This window comes from Myotis davidii, unplaced genomic scaffold (genome assembly GCF_000327345.1).
Source record: "Myotis davidii unplaced genomic scaffold, ASM32734v1 scaffold332, whole genome shotgun sequence".
NCBI classification, from domain to species: Eukaryota; Metazoa; Chordata; class Mammalia; order Chiroptera; family Vespertilionidae; genus Myotis; species Myotis davidii.
The window spans coordinates 3,936,891-3,955,079 of NW_006285779.1; the positions used below are offsets into that span (position 1 = coordinate 3,936,891).

Below are 18,189 nucleotides of genomic sequence, written 5' to 3' on the forward strand. Positions count from 1 at the left end.
CGGCGCCAGGTGAGCCTGCGAGGGGCGCGGGGCAGCGACTCCCGGCAGAGGTCGCCCGGGTCAGGGGTCACGGTGCTCACCCTTTTGGGGTTTCCCAGGGAGTTCGTGGAACAGGAGGTGGCCGACTTCGCCCGACAGAACCCGGGGGTCGTCATATACGTGAACGCGCGGCCGTGCCATGTGCCCAGAGTCGTGGCCGAATACCGTGAGTGGGCCGGAGGGGGCGGAGGCGGGGCGGCCTGAGGGCGGGCGGGCCCGTTTCCATTCCCGCGTCTGAGGTCTGACCGGCCCGCCGCCTCTCACCCACCTCCCTCCTGCCAGTGAACGGGGCGGTGCGGGAGGAGAGCCTCAACAGCAAGTCGGTCGAGGAGATCACGGCCCTGGTGAAGAAGCTCGCGACCCAGTCGGGCTTGGACATCATCCGCATCCGCAAGCCCTTCCACACCGACAGCCCGAGCGTCCAGGGCCAGTGGCACCCCTTCACCAACAAGCCGACGGCGCGGGGCGGGCTGCGCCCCCGAGAGGCCCAGGGTCCTGCCCCCGCCCAGGGACAAGCGCAGTGAAGAGTTGCCCCGACTCCAGCCCCAGCCCCAGTGAAGGCGGTTCCTCCTCTTTTGGTTCCGGGGGTTACAAACCCAGACGGACAGATGGAGCCCACGAAAGAGAAAGTTGGTGCTAAAACTTTTGCTCGGCACAGAGAAGAGCTGCCTGTTGCTTTTGGTGCCCACTGCGAGGGGCAGTGGCCTTGTGTCTCAATTAGCCAGTTGGCATTGCTGAAACCTGAGAGTCTTCTGGGCTCTTCCTGGGTCCTCCTCCTCTTTGAAATCCAAATTGATGACAGAGGTCTCGGCATGGCTTCTGAAGCGTCTCGGAGGTCCTGTTTGTGCAGCCACTGAGCTCGAGAGCGCCAGCACCTTCTCTGCTGTGAACCTGGCGCTGGGCGAGGCTATATGAATGCGTGTACATGACAACACTGAGATGAATAAATGTGCCCACGGTCACACCTGAGGTCTTACTTCAAAATATTTTGAGCACAACCCCATTTTTCATGATCATAAAACCAGAAGTGGGGCATGTACTAAACCTTTCAGGATGCTTAATATCAAAGGCTTTGACCCTTGGAGAGAGTGATTCTCAGGGTTACTGGTCAATGGGGAGCATCTTCTAGGGCAGCAGTTCTCAACCTGTGGGTCGTGACCCCTTTGGGGGTCACCTCAGACCATCGGAAAACACATATATAATTACATGTTGTTTTGTAATTAATCACTATGCTTTAATTATGTTCAATTTGTAACAATGAAATTTGGGGTCACCACAACATGAGGAACTGTATTAAAGGGTCGCGGCATTAGGAAGGTTGAGAACCACTGTTCTAGGGGTTTAGCTAAAAAAAAAAAAAAAAAGGTGGGGAAGATGGTGAGGAAAAGAGGTAGGAGGTAAAAACCTAGAAACCTTTATATGAATCCTGAACCACTCTACTTTTGTTGTGCCCTTCATGCCATGATCAGTTACTAGTGAGAGCCTTAACAAAGGGCAGCCAGGATGGAAGCTGAGGATCCCAGATTCCTCTGCAAATGGTTTTGTGGGGAGCAGACCTAACCCTGCAGCACTTCTCCATAGACTCAGAAGCCTGTCCCCTGGTGAGCAGGGGAAGGCCAGTTTAGACCAAGCAGACTACTCACAGTCATGGGGAAAAGGGTATTTATTAACCAACGGGGTGGAGGAGGGGTAGAGGAGCGGAGTCCAGGCTCCCCACTGTCACATGTCCGTTCCACCCACCTGGAGGGGGAGGGGGATTGGAGGCATTCCTAAAGAGTATAACCATCTCACAATAAATACATTCATTGTGGGGGAGAGGTGGGGGAGGAAGGGTGAAGGGCAGTAAAAATCCGTGGGATCCCACGTTCTCAGCTACAAAAATAACAGTCATCCTCACCCAAGGGAATGGGGGAGCTCAGTCAGGATTTGATTGTCCCATTTGGGCCTGGAGACTTCAGAGGCCATGGACCCTAAAAGTGCCCCGGTGAGGTAGGACAGGGGTGGAGCCAAGCATCCAAACTCCCAGCCTCTGCCCTTTGCATAGTTCCAAGAACGGGCTTCATGTGCCAGGTGAGTTATCAGATCTTCCTCCTGCTCTGATCTAGGGGTAGCAAATGCTTGGTCCCCAAAAGGGAGGCTGGCTCATTGAGTGCAGTGTGGGTTGCCCGTCCTAGGGAAGTGTCTGCAAGGACAGCTACACCAGAGAGGGCTCTCTCTGAAATGTCCATGGACCAAACCTGATAGACAGGTCTGAGGCAGCAAGAGGAGGCTCATAAGGTGCATGTGAGTGGAAATGTAAGCACGTGTATGTGAGGGACATGCCTAGAACTCTGCCTCTGTCACTCTTGAGAGTGACCAAGGGCATTGGTGGGGGGGATGGGGGGAGGTTGATGCGTAAGGGCTACACATTAAGGGAGAAGAGGAGAATGATACAGTCTTACCTCCCACCGCCGGCCTCTTCCCAAGTTCTTGATAGAGGTCATCATAGGGGGCTGGGACTAGGGAAGAGGACTAGATAGCTAGATAGGATGGGATATGGCAATTGGGAGGGAACCCAAAGCCCAGAAAAGGGGATGAGATAAGAATGCACCAGAAGGTGGGGGTGGGGGCCTGCAGCCCAGCTGGTAGACATTCTTCCATGTGTGCATGTGAATGTACGTAGGGCTCAAGTGGCTCTTTTGGCTACAGAGGTCTTGTCTGGTGTCAGGACCATCCAGCACATGGGGCCATGCAGAGGATGGTGACATTGAGGCCATCTGGACCTGCAAGCCCTGCCTGAGAGAAAGAGGGAGGATTTGAGCAGATGAATGGGCAGGAAGATGGGGTCCTCTCCTCCCACGTGCTCAGGTTAAAGGAATAGGAACTGGGGCTGGGGCTGGGGCGGAAGAACCTGAGGGAGCACCTACCTCTGAGGAGAACCAGTTGGCCTGGGCTGCTCACAGATGGGTCTGTGGAGACTGAGGGGACTTTGGCTGGGCCTGACTCTGGCCAGCCCTATAGGGACATCAAAAGTTAGAAGGGCCTGAAGTTGAGGGGTGGGGGGCGGTGAAGGTAGGGCGGTGTTGGGAGGCAGCAGCCCAGCCTGGGCAGACAGGCTGGTTGGAAGAGCATTTGTCCTGGGACGCTGGGCTCAGACAGAGCTCTCGTCCAGGTGCTCTACGAGCTGTGTGTGCTTCCTCTTCTCCAGAATGCGGCTGAGCTCCTCAGCGAAGGAGCAGGGCCCTGTGGGCACTCCGTTGTTGCTCTGCCTCAGGAGCATGTAGCTGTTGCCATTCATCCTGCGCAGCCGGCTGGGCAATGCCACCAGCCCATTGGTCAGCTCAGCTGGTGGTGGTGGTGGGGGTGGTGGAGGTGGGGCTGGAGCTCCTTCCCCCGGAATGATCTGGAGACAGCCACTCTCTAGGCCTCCAGCCCCCTCGCCATCGTCACCCTCATCTTCCTCTCCTGGACACTGGCCGGAGACTGTCTGCAGCTGCACAGCAGAGCCCCCTGCCCTGCCAGCCCGACCCAGTGAGTATTTCCGTCGGTGCCCTCGTCTGCCGCCCCGGAGACAGGCCACATAGAGGAGGGAGGAAGCCAGGATGAGGCAAAGGCCACCAAGTGCAGCGATGGCTAGCACATAGAGCAGCCTTATATCAGAGGCCAGTTGTGCCCCAGGCACGGCAGGGGCTTGTGGAGCCGGGGCAGGAGTGGCAGGCCGCACCACGAGGCTGTAGGAGGTCAGCAGGGTGCGGAGGCCATTCTCCTCAGCGTAGCACTCATAGTTGCCACTGTGCTCAGGCTGTGTGTCTGTCACCAGCAACCCATCCACGCCTACACGGTAGCCACCCTGCCCATCACTCAGCCCCATGCTCCCGTTGAGCAGCCACAAGGCCCGGGCCAGATTGGATGGCTGGTCACAGGGCAGGAGGACATCATCACCCCGGAGCACAGTGCGTGTCTTCATTGGTGGTGGTGGCGGCCCTGGAGAAAGTAGGGGACAGGAGGAGCAGTCAGCGCCTGCCAGCCCTAGGGAAGGCACTGGAGATGGCAAGCCAGATGGCTCACTGCTATGTCCCCAGCATCAAGCATAGAATCTGGAATCAAGGTGACAGCTGGCCAAGCTCTGCATTTTTGCTCACACAGAAGGCTCACATTGGCCCTTCCCTGTGGTTTCAATTCCTGCCATCTGCTGGCGATGCCTAATCTCTACCTCCAGCACAGAGTTCTCTCCTGAGCGTCAGACTTGAATATCTCCCGCATGCTGGGCATCAACATGAGTCTCTTGTACATGTCACAGGAACTAAGGCTAAAGCTTCTGTCTCAAACTACACCAAATCTTTTCCTCAAATTACTATCACTGTGCATAGCATTACCAGCATTCAGGTGCTTAAGTCAGAAACCTGGGGGTCTCCCTTGCCTCTCACCTGCCCCGACCCCCTCACCTTTGTATGTAACTCTCACCCAAGATTCTGCTTCTGGAATCTACCTCAGACCTGTTCACTTCTCTTCTTCCCCAACTGCTGGCCCACTCTGGTCCCCATCCAACCCATTCATGCAGCAGTGGGGTGACCTTTTAAAAACACTCAGCTGATCATGCCACTCCCCTGTCTTAGCATGGTCCCGGCCCACTTCTCCAGCCTCTTCTCTTGTTGCTCAAACACACTAAGCTCACTCTGCCTGCTGTTCCCTCTGCTTGGGTGACATCCCTCTCCCGATGACCCCCACCTGCCTGGTTAACTTGAGGGGGAGAGCATAGCGGTGATCAAAAGCACAAACTCCAGCCTGACTGCTGGGCACAGGTTCAAATTCTGACCCTGCCGCTTAATACCTGATTGACTTCGGTCAGTTTACTTATTCTCCCTGTGCCTCAGAGAGGTTGTCCCTTGTGGGGATGATGATAATGGCACCTCTCTCAGGGGAGTGCTGAGAGAATGAATGGGGTTGTGTATGTGAATGCCCAGCACATAGTAAGTACTCAGTACATATTAGCTATAATTACTAACTTTTGCTCTTCACATATCACCTCAGTCATCTGATCTTCTTTGGGGAAGTACCCATTATCCTTCAAACCCTTGTCATTGCTGTAATTATTTCTTTTGTAACAAAAACCAGTGGAAATAATTATAATTAATTGTGTGATTGTGTGATTTCCAGCCCCTCCTCCCTCCACTTGGCTGTAAGCACGTTTCCTCATTTATAATTTTTTTGGGCAACAAATGTTTGTTGAGCACTTACTCTGTGCCAGAATCTGAAAGCACACAGACACAGCCATTCAGAGACATACACTTACATACATACAAATTATGTAAGTGGTAAGGAGGACAGCCAGACCCACACACATAAATGAATATCACTTACCTGTGTCCCTGGTGCCCTCACAGCCTCGGTTTCCTCTCTCTATATCCTGTATCAGTGCGGTCCTGGAGACAGAAGACCAGGACTCATGAACAAGGGGAACTGGGCTTCAGGTCCCCCAGTGGCGGGGTCATTAGGGCTGTTACCAACAACTGGTTCCCACTCCCCCTACAGCTGGCAGGCCTTCCTGTTCCCCTCAGGCTCTGAGTCCCTGGGCACATGGGACCCTCAAATCCCCTACCACTTCCCACCTGCTACCCTGAGACCTGTTTGCTACGATGTTGGTCTCCATGCAGGCACGAGTGCTGGGGTCCCAGCCACAGTAAGGGTCCCGGGCCAGGATGCAGTCGTAGCAGGAGCGATAGCGGGAACAGCTGGACAGTGGTAGCTGGATGACTCCACTAGCGGCCCCCACATAAAGGCTATGCTGGGAGCCAGAGAGGACAGCTAGTCAGCAACAACCCCACTCCCACTTACAGACACGTACACAGCCAATGCCCAGCCTCCCAACCCCCCTTTTCTGGCATTTTGAGGGTCATGAGTCAGGGGTTACCTGCATTGGAGAGATGACCAGATTCTCCACAGATTGGGGCTCCTTGAACACTTGTGTCTCTTCAATAATGTGCATGCCAGAGCCCAGGACCACAGCCTTGTGGATCCAGCCATCAGCTGGTATGAAAAGGGCAGAAGGTCAGATCCCAGCAATGGAATCTGCTCTTGGCCCCCTGCAGTATGGGACCAGCTCGGGAGTCATGAGGTCAGGGACAGGATTCAGCCAGTAGCAGTGGGCCCTCAGGACAATGGGAACTCTGGGCATGTCATGGCAGGAATTGAGTTAAGCATTAGTGATCAGGGTCAAATGTCATTGTGGTTGGTGACAGGAGTCAGAAGTCACCAAAACCAAGTGTTCACTGGGGGCCAGTAGTGAGTGTTCATTGAAGAATCAACATCAATGGTTACCAGGGTTTTGTGACCAAGGGTCATCAAGGGACTAGAGGTCAACAGGGATCAAAGGACAGGTCAACAGTCACCAGAGGGCTTAGGCCAGGGGTCAGAAGCACCTGTGCTCAGAAAGAGCAGGTCATAGGTGGGTCCAGCAGGCATGGTGACAGGTGTCCCTGTGAGGTGTGTGTAACGCACGCTGCGCTTGAGCAGCAAGGGCCGTCCACGTGTGGGCACCACGGGCCGAGCCATCAGTGGGTGCAACTTCACAAAGTCCAGGACCAGCGATGGCAAGTCCTGGGATGAGTTGTAGCCTTGGCTGCGCAATGAATCTGTGATGCACTGGGGTAGGGGACAGGGGTGGTGAACCTCAGGACTCCCCACAAGGATCCTATTCTCCCACGGGTTTTGTCCTCCTGCCTGTGCTCCCCACAGGGCCAGACCCTCCAGTCCCTCCCAAGGGTTCTGTCTACTGAGCACCCTACCCCAGGCCTGCTCCCTCACCGAGCCAGGCCGGGGCTCCGGCACCCCACCCTCATAACGGCCCCAGCGCCGGACACCATCCTGGTATTCCATGTAGGGGCCTGCAAAGACAGCTTGCACCTCCGTCAGGTCATAGCGGCAGATGGCTGAGGCCTCCAGGGTCTTCCTAGGGATAATACATAGGGGAGAGGGCTGAGTCACACTGGGAGCCTGCCTGTCTGCCACCTGCCCAGCCTGTAGCCCACTTACCCTGGTTAACCCCAGCTCCAGGCCTCCTGAGGGTCAATAGGCCACTGTGGCCTCCAGCCCCAGGCTAGCTAGACATGCTTAAAATTCTCTCTCTGCAGCCAGACCCCCCCCCCCCCACAATGCATCCTGTCTTATCCTCTGCTCCAGCCCCTGTGCTGTCCCCAGTTTCTTGCCTCCCCATTGTCCCTGCACTGACCACTGTGTGGTCAGCGTGAAGGCCGCATAGAAGTGTGTGTGGGCTGAGGTGTCAGCGTCCAGGCTGCAGACACTACGTAGTGTCTCATACTGTGGAATGTGGCAGATGAGACGCGCCTTTAAGAAGGAGGTCCACTTCTTCTGTAGGATCTTCCTCCCTCCCAGATCTCCCTGGTGAGGCAGGGGCATGGGGTCAGGGGCCAGGGTCAGTGGTTCAGCCTCTATACCCTTGCCCCAACCTCAGTCCTACTCACTTTGCACACACGGGCCACACGGGCCACACGATGGCTGCTGCGGCTCTGAGCAAAGCTGCCAGAACCCTCCTCAGCCGCACGCTCCGTGAAGAAGTAGTAAACTTTGTCATCGTCACCCACTGCACTGGCCTTGCTCTCCCGCACCAGGATGGAGAACACAAACTCAGCATCTGCGGGTCGGGCAGTTCAAGTGGCTTCGGAGACAGGCTGGGTGTCTCTTCCCTTCCCTCTGGCCCTAACCCCTCACTCAAGAATACCCAGGAATAGGCAGGCTCACCTGGGGATTTGGGGAAAGGATGGTCAACAGCCCAAGGGAATAAAGATGAAGAAATAGTCCCTGCCCCCCATCATCCTGAGCCTCATTCTCCTAACCATTGAGCCAGTGCATGGGTGCCTCCTCAGTCCTCAGAGAGTGCGGGTGGCGGCTCCGGCGGATGTCAGGAATGCTCCGGAATTCATACCGTGTGGCTGTGTAGAGGCCTCCATCTGGGGTAGGGACATACCAGGCATGAGACATGTCACATACAACAAGGCACATAACGCACATGGTGGCACGTCCTAGCAATGACATCTATGTCCATCACACAGCATGCTTGTGGATGAGGGAGGAGTGGGGAGGAGAGATGCTCACCGATGATGAGGCCTGTGAAGCCACGGGCGGGGTCATAAGGACACTTCTCCTTCCCCTCCTCGAAGCTGGTTGGCAAGGTGAAGGCCTCAGCATCCTGGGGGAATGAGAGTTCAAAAGTCAGTGGTTCCAAGGAAAGGCAGGGGCCCAAGGTCAGACCAGGCTGGGGTCAAGGACCAATGATCATGACTGGGACAGGCATACTCACAATGGCTGCACAGAGGGGCTGGAAGGCATGAGTCCCACACGTGTAGAGGTGGGTGGCATTGAGACGCTGTAGAAATCGCACATGGTTGAAGCACTCGGTCTGTGGGATAGGTAGGGGAGGGCCGTGAGCCCTGGGCCTCCTTAGAGGCCTCTTCCATTAGTCCGGCTTGATAGTCTGGCTCTTAGCCTCACTCACAGGACTCGCAGTTCTTCCCAAGATCCCAGTGCCCAGAACACAGACTATTCCCTGGAACTCGCTCTCCTTTGGCCCCCCAGGGGCATGACTCCTCTTCTCCCCTCTATCTCTTTTTTAAATTATTTAAAATATATATCAAACCAACCAACCAAGCAACCCACCTACCCACCACATGCAGTCCAGGAAGATGGACCTACGAGATACCCCAAACTCTCCAGCCTACTCTACACACTTATCCATGATCAAACATCAATACGATGACCTTGAAAGAGACCCAAACGCTTCAAATACCTTTTGGCTCCTTGGGGATGGGATCAGCGCTTCAACACTTAGGTGATGCCTTCCAACTGCCTTCACACACTAGGAGGACGTGGCACACTTCAGCACAACCTGGGCCGGAATAGATGAGCGTAATCATTGATGGGCTGCCTCCTGCATGCGCCCTTCTGGGAATCGAGCCCTCAACCTGGCAAGCGCCCTTGACCAGAATCAAACCTGGGACCCTTCAGTCCGCAGGCTGACAATCTATCCGTCAAGCCAACCAGCTAGGGCCCCTCTATCTTATATTACATGATACACTCTGCCAGCTTCTCCTGCACCATCAGTTCAGGTACTCTCAGGCTCTCCCCACCCTAACATGCTTCTCTCACATCTCAGCAATGTCTCCCAATCCTGGAGCTCCCATACCCTTTTGGAGTGACCCTACCATATCTATCCTCAGGCTCTGGCCCTCTCTCTACCTGATATTTCCAGACACATCAAACTCACCTTGTCAGAAAGCAAGCTCATCCCCTCCTCCCTAACCTGCATCTTCCCTCCTAAACCAGTTCATCCAGTCTTTCCCTCCTTTCTTCCTCCCTGCATCCTACTCAGTCCAGAGACCAGGAGTTATTGTTGCTGCTTCCCATTCCTTCACCCCCACATTCAGACCTGCTCCCTGATGAAATGTGCCTTTGTCCTAAATGTCTCTTGACTTGGTCCACTTCCCCTCCACTGCCCCTGCCTGAGTCCAAATTACCACCATTAACTCTTCCCTGAATTACTGCAGCAACTACCTGACAGCACTCCCAACCATCCGTCACTCTTTATAAGAAAACGACTTATTTATTCAATGAGTAGGGAATACGTGCACACAGTGTACAATTCAAAAGGTACAAAGGAATATGTTGTAAACAGAATCTCCTTCTTATCCCTGTTGCTTCAAAAGAGACGGCTGTTACCATTGTCTGGAGTTCCCTTCCAGAGATATTCTACCAATCAACATATTCTTGCAACCCACTTTTCCCAAGGCATTTAAAAAAATCTAAACCAGATCATGTCACTGCTATATTTAAAAAGCCTTCAGTGGCTCACCAGCGTCCTGAACATAGAGTCCGACATGCTCCTGGTTCTGGCCCTTACGCTGGCCTTGCCCTACTCCAGCCACACTGGCCTTCTCTGCCCATCAAATGCCCTAAGCTACTACCCTCTCGACTTCTTTGCCTTGTTAATGGCTCCTCCTCCTGCCTGTTACCCAGGGTTTGAATCCGTGCAGGAGTCTTTGTCTCATCCGGCTCCCTCACTGGGTGCAGTATTTTGGCATCCATCCCTCCTCTGACCCACACCATGCCCCCAACCTCCCTACTGCCTTTCCTGCCTTCAGACTCCATTTTAATCCATCTGATGCCTGGGGCTGGATAACTATTCCTATAGTAAGTAATGTTTCCTCAAGATGTTTGCATTAATAAAGGTGGGGCGGAGGGAATTCTGTAGTCAAATAAGTTGGAAACCACAGGTTAAAACCTACCTTTACCAGGAACTTCTTAGAGCCTGAAGGGTGTTGCTATGCATTATGGGATTGAGCATGCAGCATTTCCCAAACTCATCTGACTGTTAAATCCCTCTTTTGAAAATTAATGTTCCCCAGCATATGTTTTGGGAAATGTTCTGTAGACCCAAGGTGTGCTCCAGGGACTAGCTGTGTCAACTTCACCTGGGAGCGTGTTAGAATTGCAGAATCTTGAGCCTTTTGGGTGAGGGTGCCCATTGTCCCAGAATAAAATCCAGACCCCCAGCTGGGCATTTGCAGCCCTTTGTGGCCTGGGCTCCACCTGCCTCCCAGCCCCATTTTCCATCCACGCTGCACCAGGAGGCAGCCTTTGATGAAAGCTCCAAGAGGCACCTCTTTAAACACATCACTCCTGACTCACTCAATCAGAATCCCTGGGTCAATGGGCCTTGGGAGTGCATATTTTTAAAAGCTCCCCAGATAGATCTGTTACATAGTCAGACAAGGGACCCCTGCAGACGCCCTGTGTCTTTAGTCAGAAAGAACTGACACTTCACCAACACCCCTCCATGGAATACTGAGTACTTGAGCTATTCCTTGACCAAAACCTCATTTTTCTCATCTCTAAAATGGAGAACAATACTATTTCACAGGGTTATTTTAGAATTAGGTGAGATAATAGCTGTCAGCACTTACTAGAGATTAATTATTGTTATCATGATTGTTATTTGGGAGCCCAGAGGAAATTAAGATGCCATCACAGACCAAGCTAATAGGTCACCAGATGTTTGAATTAGAAGTGCTGTGCCCGGGGCTTGCCACTCCAGTAGCACTTACAGTGTTTATGGAGGTTGCTGCAACTGACTGGCTGATAGTTACCTCTCCATCTGTGTTCTCAACCCTGATATCCCCAGTTGAGGAGGAGAAGGAGGAAAGGAGCTGGGGACAGGGCAGACCACATACCTGATTGTTTTTCCCTTTTTGATGACATTTGCTCTGCATCTCTGGGGAGGCCTCCCAGTGGATCTGGAGAGGGGGGAAAGGGGAGAAAGGCTGATGCACTGACCCCAATACCCTTGCCTTTCTCTATTACCTGTGAGACCAGGGATAGGACCCCAGGAAATGGGGAAATGGGGTGGGGGATTCAGGAGGAGCATAGGGTGTAAAAGAGACCTGGCCGGGAAGGGCAGAACTGTCTGACCAGGGAGCTATGGAAGGCTGCAGAGTTTTCAGGAAATTGAGGCCCTGGGGAGCTAGATGAAGCTGGAGACCCTCTGGGTGGTCCAGGTTTCAGGGGCTGACCTCTTTGTGAGCCCCGTCTCCTATGTCGTGGGCATTGAGAGAGAACAGGGCGCCCCGGGCTCCCACCAGCAGCTTTGCTGAGGCCTCTTCCAGCAGCAGTGTTGAGTAGTTCTGGGCGGGGCCCTTGAAGTGCCGGGTCCCAGAGAGTTCTGGGGAGAGCAGGAGCTGTGAGCCCAGTTCTTGGCCTGCCCCCAGCCCCAGCCTCAGCCCCAGCCCCAGCCCCAGCCCCAGCCCCTGCTGCCTTTTGAGGTGGAGAGTTGGTCTAACCTTCATAGGGGATAGTCATCCGTGGGGTGGCATCTAGTTCTCTGGATGGTCTTCGTGGCGAGGGTCCGGGGACTGCAGTTGCTGTGAGGACACTCAGGAGAAGGGGCCAGAGCCTCCCCCACATCTTCCTGGGGAAGCCCAGACCAACAAGACCCCCAAGGGGAGCCAGGGCCAGAGTCAATGGGATGATGGGAAGAACAGTCACAGGGGTCAAGGTCCAGGGAGAGCACTTGAAAGGTCAGGGGTCATGGGGCCAGGGAGGGTCCTGGAATTGGGGGGACATGGAATCATAGGGCTGTATGGCCATGAAATCCAAGGTCAGAGGTCAGAGGATCACATGCTGCCTGTCTGCATCAAATACAAACTCCATGGTGAGAGGGAGTCGTTGGGTCAGAGGGGTTGTAGGTCACTGATGAGGTTTCCCTGCCTGGACAGCAGGGCTAGTCCTGGTTCTCTGAGATCTGGTTTCTGAAGGAAAAATAAAAAAACAACACAGGAAAAAAAGCCCTTTGATCTGTGTGTGGGTGGAGGGTAGATGACATTACCCCCAGACTACAGGCAGTACTGAAGGGAGGTGGCCAAGCATCCATAGAACTCCCACGCCAGGGTTGACTCAGTCATTTTGACACAGGAAGTTGGGTGGAACTTGCCCTCCTTACAAGACCCTTGACTCCCCCGAAACCAAACCCAAGGTAATAGTCCTTCTCTGGCCAAGTCAGAAGCTTAGCTAGACCTCCATCTTGGTGGAGCTTGGGTTCTCAGGGAGAATGCCTTCTCCTCCCAACAATGAGACCCAGCTGGGCAGCAGCTGCCCTTGCTGCCTGCGGGGGTGCCTTATGCAGGAAGGCCTGGGCAGAGCCGGTTAATGGGTCTTTGTTTATTTTGTCCTGTTTTCTCTTTGTTTTTTCTTTTCCCGGGCCTGAGAGCTCCCTCTGGAATTTCTCTTTAATTAGACACTTCTCTTCAGCATTCCTCTTTGAGGGGGTGCACATCTCTGCCCTGCCCATTCGAGCCTGTACTGCACCCTCTGCCTAGGCATCTACACATGTCCCTACCTGCAAACAGGCACTCACAGGCATTGGGGGTATCTGCCCCTGCTGGCTGCATGAGTGTAATGTCTATTCAGGAGGCTCCATTGTAAAAGGCCAGTTAATAGACATGAGCAACATGGAAAAGGCAAACAATGGGATCCCTGAGCTCTTGGCCACCTCCCCCGGCATATCTTGCAGACTATTCCCACACCTGGACCCTCCTTCAAGCCAACCAGCTGGGGATGGGATCGGGTAGGTGGCCTCCTCTGAGCCATGTAACAGGCCTGATCTCTGAGGTGGCTTCTGAAGACTTCCTGAGCTGGGCTAGGTGTGGAGGAAGCCTGACCCACCCAAACAGATGCTCCCAAACAGGACCAGAGGGTCACTGGCCTCTCCTTTCCCTTCCAGGTCAAATATTAACCATGTGGCCTTGAGGAGAGGGGAGGGGCCAGAGCTGGCCAGAGGAAGAACAGGCGTTCGGAGCGTTTATTGAAGAGGTGAAGGTCAGCACTGTGGTGGGCAGAGCCCGGGTGTGGGGGGGGGATGGCATATGCGTAGAGAGAAGAGGGTCCCTGGACCACAGAAAGAGCATCAACTACTGGTTTAGGGGCTGGGGCAGCAGGAGGCCCCAGGCAAACTGCCCATGCTCCACTCCTCACTGTGGAGGCACACCTATTTACCTTTGGGGCCTCTTATTTGCTTAGTGAGAAAGGAGGGGGGAGCCCTATGGCTAGGAGGAATCAGTCCTTAGGATTGGGCAGGAGGAACACAGCCCAGATCAGAGGAACCACTCAGAGTGTGATGCATGGCATACTTACACAGGTTTACACAAGAGTCACATGTGTCCAGAGGAGGGTGAGGTGCATGCAAACAGGTACATACACATATACATATGCAGAGGAGGGCTGTGAACACATGCACTCAGGAGAATCATGCACACACACATCCACAGGAAGGTTTGTGCATACATATGTTCACATAAAAGGCCTACCACATGCATTCATATGTATTCACATGTAAGGTTATAATTACAGGCCCATTCACGCAGCAGGTCACACAGTCGTAGAGGTTGACAAGCATGCTATAAACCCACATATGTGCATATGAAGAATTGTACACCATTCACAGTGGGTTCTGCACATATACACATATGTGGAGGGACATGCACACAAACTCATTGATATAGTGATTCAGGCACTGTCATGTTCACAGAAAGTTCAAGTACATGTATGTTCACAGTCCTCAAACACACAATTACATCTATGCAAACGTACATACAGATGTACAAGCATATGTACATACAGGGGTTCGATTCTCACTGCAGGCTTGGATGCTGCAAGTGGCCACGGAGGGTGAGATTAAGAGCAGAACCCCACCTCGCTCTCCAATGTCCTAATTCTAAGGCCAGACTGTGTGTGTGTGTGTGTGTGTGTGTGTGTGTGTGTGTGATGGGGGGAGGCTTCTGACCTCAGAGGCTCAGATGGGATGGGTTCATGAGTCAAGGCTGCTCTGCAAGGGAGGAAGGAGGCCCCTGGTTTTAGTAAAGGAAAGATGGAATGAAACAGGTAACTTGGCACTCCTCTACTCCCAAGTATACTGCAGTTCTAGATATGGGAGAGAGGACAGGGTTAGGGGCAACAAGGCTTCAAGGTCTCCAGTCCACACCCCACACTCCACCCCTGGTTCCAGAGTTTGGGTTGCTCTTCAGGGTCAGCCCCTGGACTCTGATCACCTTCCCACTAAGGCAGATCCTAGGGCAGAGGGAACTGAGGAGGGGAGACGCCTCCACCCCCACCCCCCCGCAAGATCAATGTAGGATCAGCAGGCTCTCAGTCTTCAATCCAGAGGTCCACCTGCTTAGTGGGGGAGGTATCTCCCTCTGCCCAATGGGATGGTGGTCTCTCCTGGCCTGAGAGCCCCTCCCCCGCTGCCTCCTTCCTCCACCATCTCCTCCCGGGTTCTCTCCTTTCCTCGGGTCTAACCTCAGTCTCTACTGCTGCAGCTCGAGGACAAGCTCTCCTTCTATCCCGCCCGACATCAGGAGACGTGACCCAGATCCCGAGAACACTGTTCGCCAAGCGGCCCCCGCCCTGCACCGATCCCCGACTCCACGTTCCCAGGTCTGCACCCCGCGCGGCCGGAGGCCTGGCCCGCGCCCCTCTACAGCCTTTATGAGGGACTGGGGGACTTGGCGGTGGGAAAGGCCTCGCCCAGCTTGGAGGGTGGAATGGATGTGGGCAAGGCCTGGCCCGGTCCGCGCCCACCTCAGCCCAAGCACCTCCACCGCCCGCACTCCCTGCCTCTCTCACCTTTGCGCTCGGATCCCGGGCCATAGAGACAGCGACGCACAGCTCCGCGGCCCCAGAGCACCAGCTGCAGGATGAAGGGGCCGCGGTCAGACGCGGGGCGGGGTGGAGGCGGAGCCGGGGGTGGGGCGGGGACCTGGAAGGCGGGCCGACCGGGTAGGGTGCCGAGTAGGTGCTGCTGTCTTCTTCCACTCCCCCCACCCTACACAGTTTCAAGCCAAGGCTCACAAACAGCTCTTCGACAACTGGCGCCCCCGCCCCCGAGGCCGCAGCCCCAATACTGCCCCCTGGTGGTAGCCTCCCACCCCCAGTGCCGCCAACGGCTGATAGTCCCCCTCTCCCTTCTAGGGTTTCCTCCTGCTAGAGACGGACCAACCTGCCCTCTGGGGGCTTAAAACTCTCCCAGAGCCTGAGAGCCCGAGGCCCGTCCTCACTTCTTGCCGCCCCTGCGCTCCCTGCCCTGGGTGCGGAGGGCCACAGTGCGTGGAGACCAAGCATGGGTCAGCTCTGACGCAGAGCAGGGTCTTGATTCTTAGCTCCAGATCCCTGTCGCCTGGCCTGTCAGTCGCACGTTTGGGTGGGTGGAGGTCGGGTCTGGAGGGATGAAGTAACAGCTGGACCAGAAGTGCACACAGAAAATGCTGGTTTTGGGGATAATAAGCCACAAGCATTATTTGTACCCGTCCGCTCGACCAAATCTTACCTGGGGCGCAGCTCCTCAGGGACTGGGTCACACCGGCCTCCCTTTCAGCTCACCTTGGGCATCTTTCTCCCTCCAGATCTTTCAGTGAAGCCCTCCAGGGCAACGAAATGTCCTGTCCTTCCTAAGCTCAGTCACCTTAATCAGTAGCCCCCCGCAGACTCAACTCCCCACCTCCTTTAATTCAACTAGAATGGCCCTCCCACACCATCTTGGGCCCTTCAGTTTGCCCTCAACTGAGGCCATGCCTTCTTCCCACCGCCTATTAAAGACCTCTCTAGGGTTTGACTCAAACCTGAACTCTAGCCATGACCTGGCCTGATCCTCTCTCATCCATGACAGTATTGATATGGGCCCAAGAGCAGGACCAACATGAGGAGGGCCCCAGGGACATAGGTCACTGACTCTTGCATGTGCCTAGGAGTCTGTGCTCTGCAGGGACAGAGGGTGGGGGAACAGGTGAATGAGCACTGGGTTGAGAACAGGTGCAGATTCAAGAGGCTCTGTCATTATTTAACTTAAGGTTGACACAGGGAGACACATCATCCTTCTTTTTCTGAATTCCTCAGAGCTCAATTTGGCACTTCCTCATGTGCAATCTCATAGTTTGGGCTGCTGTGTGTGACTAGACAGCAGGTTCACATCACACTTCCACCTCCCCCAGCATTCTGCCAACAGGATGTGTGTATATGTGGAGGGGGAGGTAGCTGGAGAGAAATGCTTAAAGTGTACACACACATTTACAAAGAGTGCACAGCTTTTTTTTTTTTAAATTGTGCATTCATTCCATTCTGAGGGATTAATAGCTTATCTTAAAGATGGGAAAACAGCCAAAACCGGTTTGGCTCAGTGGATAGAGCATCAGCCTGAGGACTGAAAGGTGCCAGGTTCGATTCCGGTCAAGGGCATGTACCTGGGGTGCGGGCACATCCCCAGTATGTTTTTCTCTCATCGGTGTTTCTGGCTCTCTGTCTCTCTCCCTTCCTCTCTGTAAAGAATAAATAGAATATATTTAAAAAAAATAAAGATGGGAAAACAGGGTCTAAGACAGGGGTGGGCAAACTTTTTGACTCGAGGGCCACAATGGGTTCTTAAACTGGACCGGAGGGCCGGAACAAAAGCATGGATGGAGTGTTTGTGTGAACTAATATAAATTCAAAGTAAACATCATTACATAAAAGGGTACGGTCTTGTATTTCAATAGTTCTATTCATTTCAAATGGGCCGTATCCGGCTGGGCCTTAGTTTGCCCACGGCCGGTCTAAGAAGTTAAGTAACTTGCCTTGAAATTATTCTTGTGCTTACAGAGGGAGCAATCAGGAATGGGAAAACCAGAGAAGGGAACAGGGTAGCCTGAATGGGGTATCACCAGAGCAAAGGCAGAAATGTGTAGGTTTGTACTGGGGGAGTAGGCAGAAGAGAAAGTGCATGAGAGAGGAAGATGAGTTTGATTTGATGAGATGGGAGCGTTCCTAGTAGGTAATAGAAGGGAAAAGTCAACAAGTAGTTTGGGAAAGACCACAGGAGAAAATCCTGAAAGAGCTGAGTAAGGAGGTCCAAGTTGGGAAGACTGGGAAAGACATGGCTAAGAAAAATACATCTGCAGTCCTTGTGGGAAAGTGGGTTGGGGTGACAATGGAGGAGGGGCAGGAAAACTGTGAGCCCCATAGGAGAGAAATTAAACTGCAGGGGTGCCCAGTGGGCTAAGGGCACATCTCCTCGTGGTCTCACAGAACTCAGTGCCGACTTGACCTCAGGAGGTGGCAAGTAGGCCAAGGTGATTTGGTGGGTAGGTTCAACATCCCACTCACCTAGGTTGTGTGAGGCAAGCCTTTCTCCTCGAAGGTGCTCCGATGGCAGACTCAGCACCTCACCATTTTCATCTGAACCGAACTATAAATCACAATGCTGAGTTCCAGCATGGCACTTGCTACACTGTAGTTGGGCAGATACTTCAGTACCTCTGATAATATTCAGACCACAATGTATTTCTCTCTGCTGTCCTCCCACTTCAATCTCTGAATCTAATGAAATGATCAGATGTAATGGCGATTAATGAAACTTTCTATAGTAAGCCCCTGTGATTGATAATACTCCTTTTTGTAAATCAAGCTGATGAAATATGAATAAAAAGAAGAGGGACAGCGGAAGAGACTCGAAAGCAAACCAAGAAATTAATCCTAACCTAGCTATGAATTTGTGTCACAGGCAGGGACACAGGAGGTAGGTCGTTCTGTGAGCAGGTTGTTACTCATCCTTAAAGTCACCACCTTGCCTGTTTCACA

The 18,189-nt window shown here is 53.6% G+C and overlaps 2 protein-coding genes across 5 annotated transcripts; one reads left to right on the forward strand and one right to left on the reverse strand.

Annotated features, from left to right (window-relative positions):
- MRPL43 (mitochondrial ribosomal protein L43) lies at positions 1-1,004 on the forward strand (the record flags this gene model as incomplete). The annotated part of the gene is made up of 2 exons (XM_015559275.1): positions 1-205; positions 322-1,004. Coding segments are annotated over 2 exons (447 nt in total), but the record flags the coding sequence as incomplete, so codon positions are not given.
- Positions 1,005-1,683: 679 nt separating this feature from the next.
- On the reverse strand, positions 1,684-15,314 carry SEMA4G (semaphorin 4G). Of its 4 annotated transcripts, XR_001512674.1 has the most exons (17): positions 15,208-15,314; positions 14,201-14,231; positions 11,868-12,335; positions 11,601-11,749; positions 11,262-11,324; positions 8,336-8,434; positions 8,131-8,224; positions 7,872-7,985; positions 7,500-7,669; positions 7,247-7,416; positions 6,823-6,967; positions 6,438-6,660; positions 5,930-6,045; positions 5,643-5,803; positions 5,380-5,441; positions 2,946-4,002; positions 1,684-2,814 (listed from the first exon to the last, which is right to left on the reverse strand). XR_001512674.1 is itself a non-coding variant. In XM_006756546.2 (15 exons), the coding sequence occupies exons 2-15, from the start codon at positions 11,989-11,991 to the stop codon at positions 3,170-3,172; spliced, it is 2,523 nt and encodes an 840-aa protein (XP_006756609.1). In that variant the 5' UTR covers positions 11,992-12,335; positions 15,208-15,314; the 3' UTR covers positions 1,684-3,169. The 4 variants fall into 4 exon arrangements, 1 of the variants encoding a protein (XP_006756609.1); XR_001512675.1 differs by lacking the exon at positions 14,201-14,231 and having other exon boundaries at positions 11,868-11,995; XR_001512673.1 differs by lacking the exon at positions 14,201-14,231.
- Between the last annotated feature and the right edge of the window lie 2,875 nt (positions 15,315-18,189).

Excerpts from the sequence above, each read along its gene's own strand:
- SEMA4G (XM_006756546.2), bottom strand. The coding sequence starts at position 11,991 with ATGTGGGGGAGGCTCTGGCCCCTTCTCCTGAGTGTCCTCACAGCAACT. Across the intron at positions 8,435-11,261 it reads AAAAAGGGAAAAACAATCAG|ACCGAGTGCTTCAACCATGT; the intron begins GTATGTGGTCTG and ends CCTATCCCACAG. Across the intron at positions 8,225-8,335 it reads AGCCCCTCTGTGCAGCCATT|GATGCTGAGGCCTTCACCTT; the intron begins GTGAGTATGCCT and ends TCATTCCCCCAG.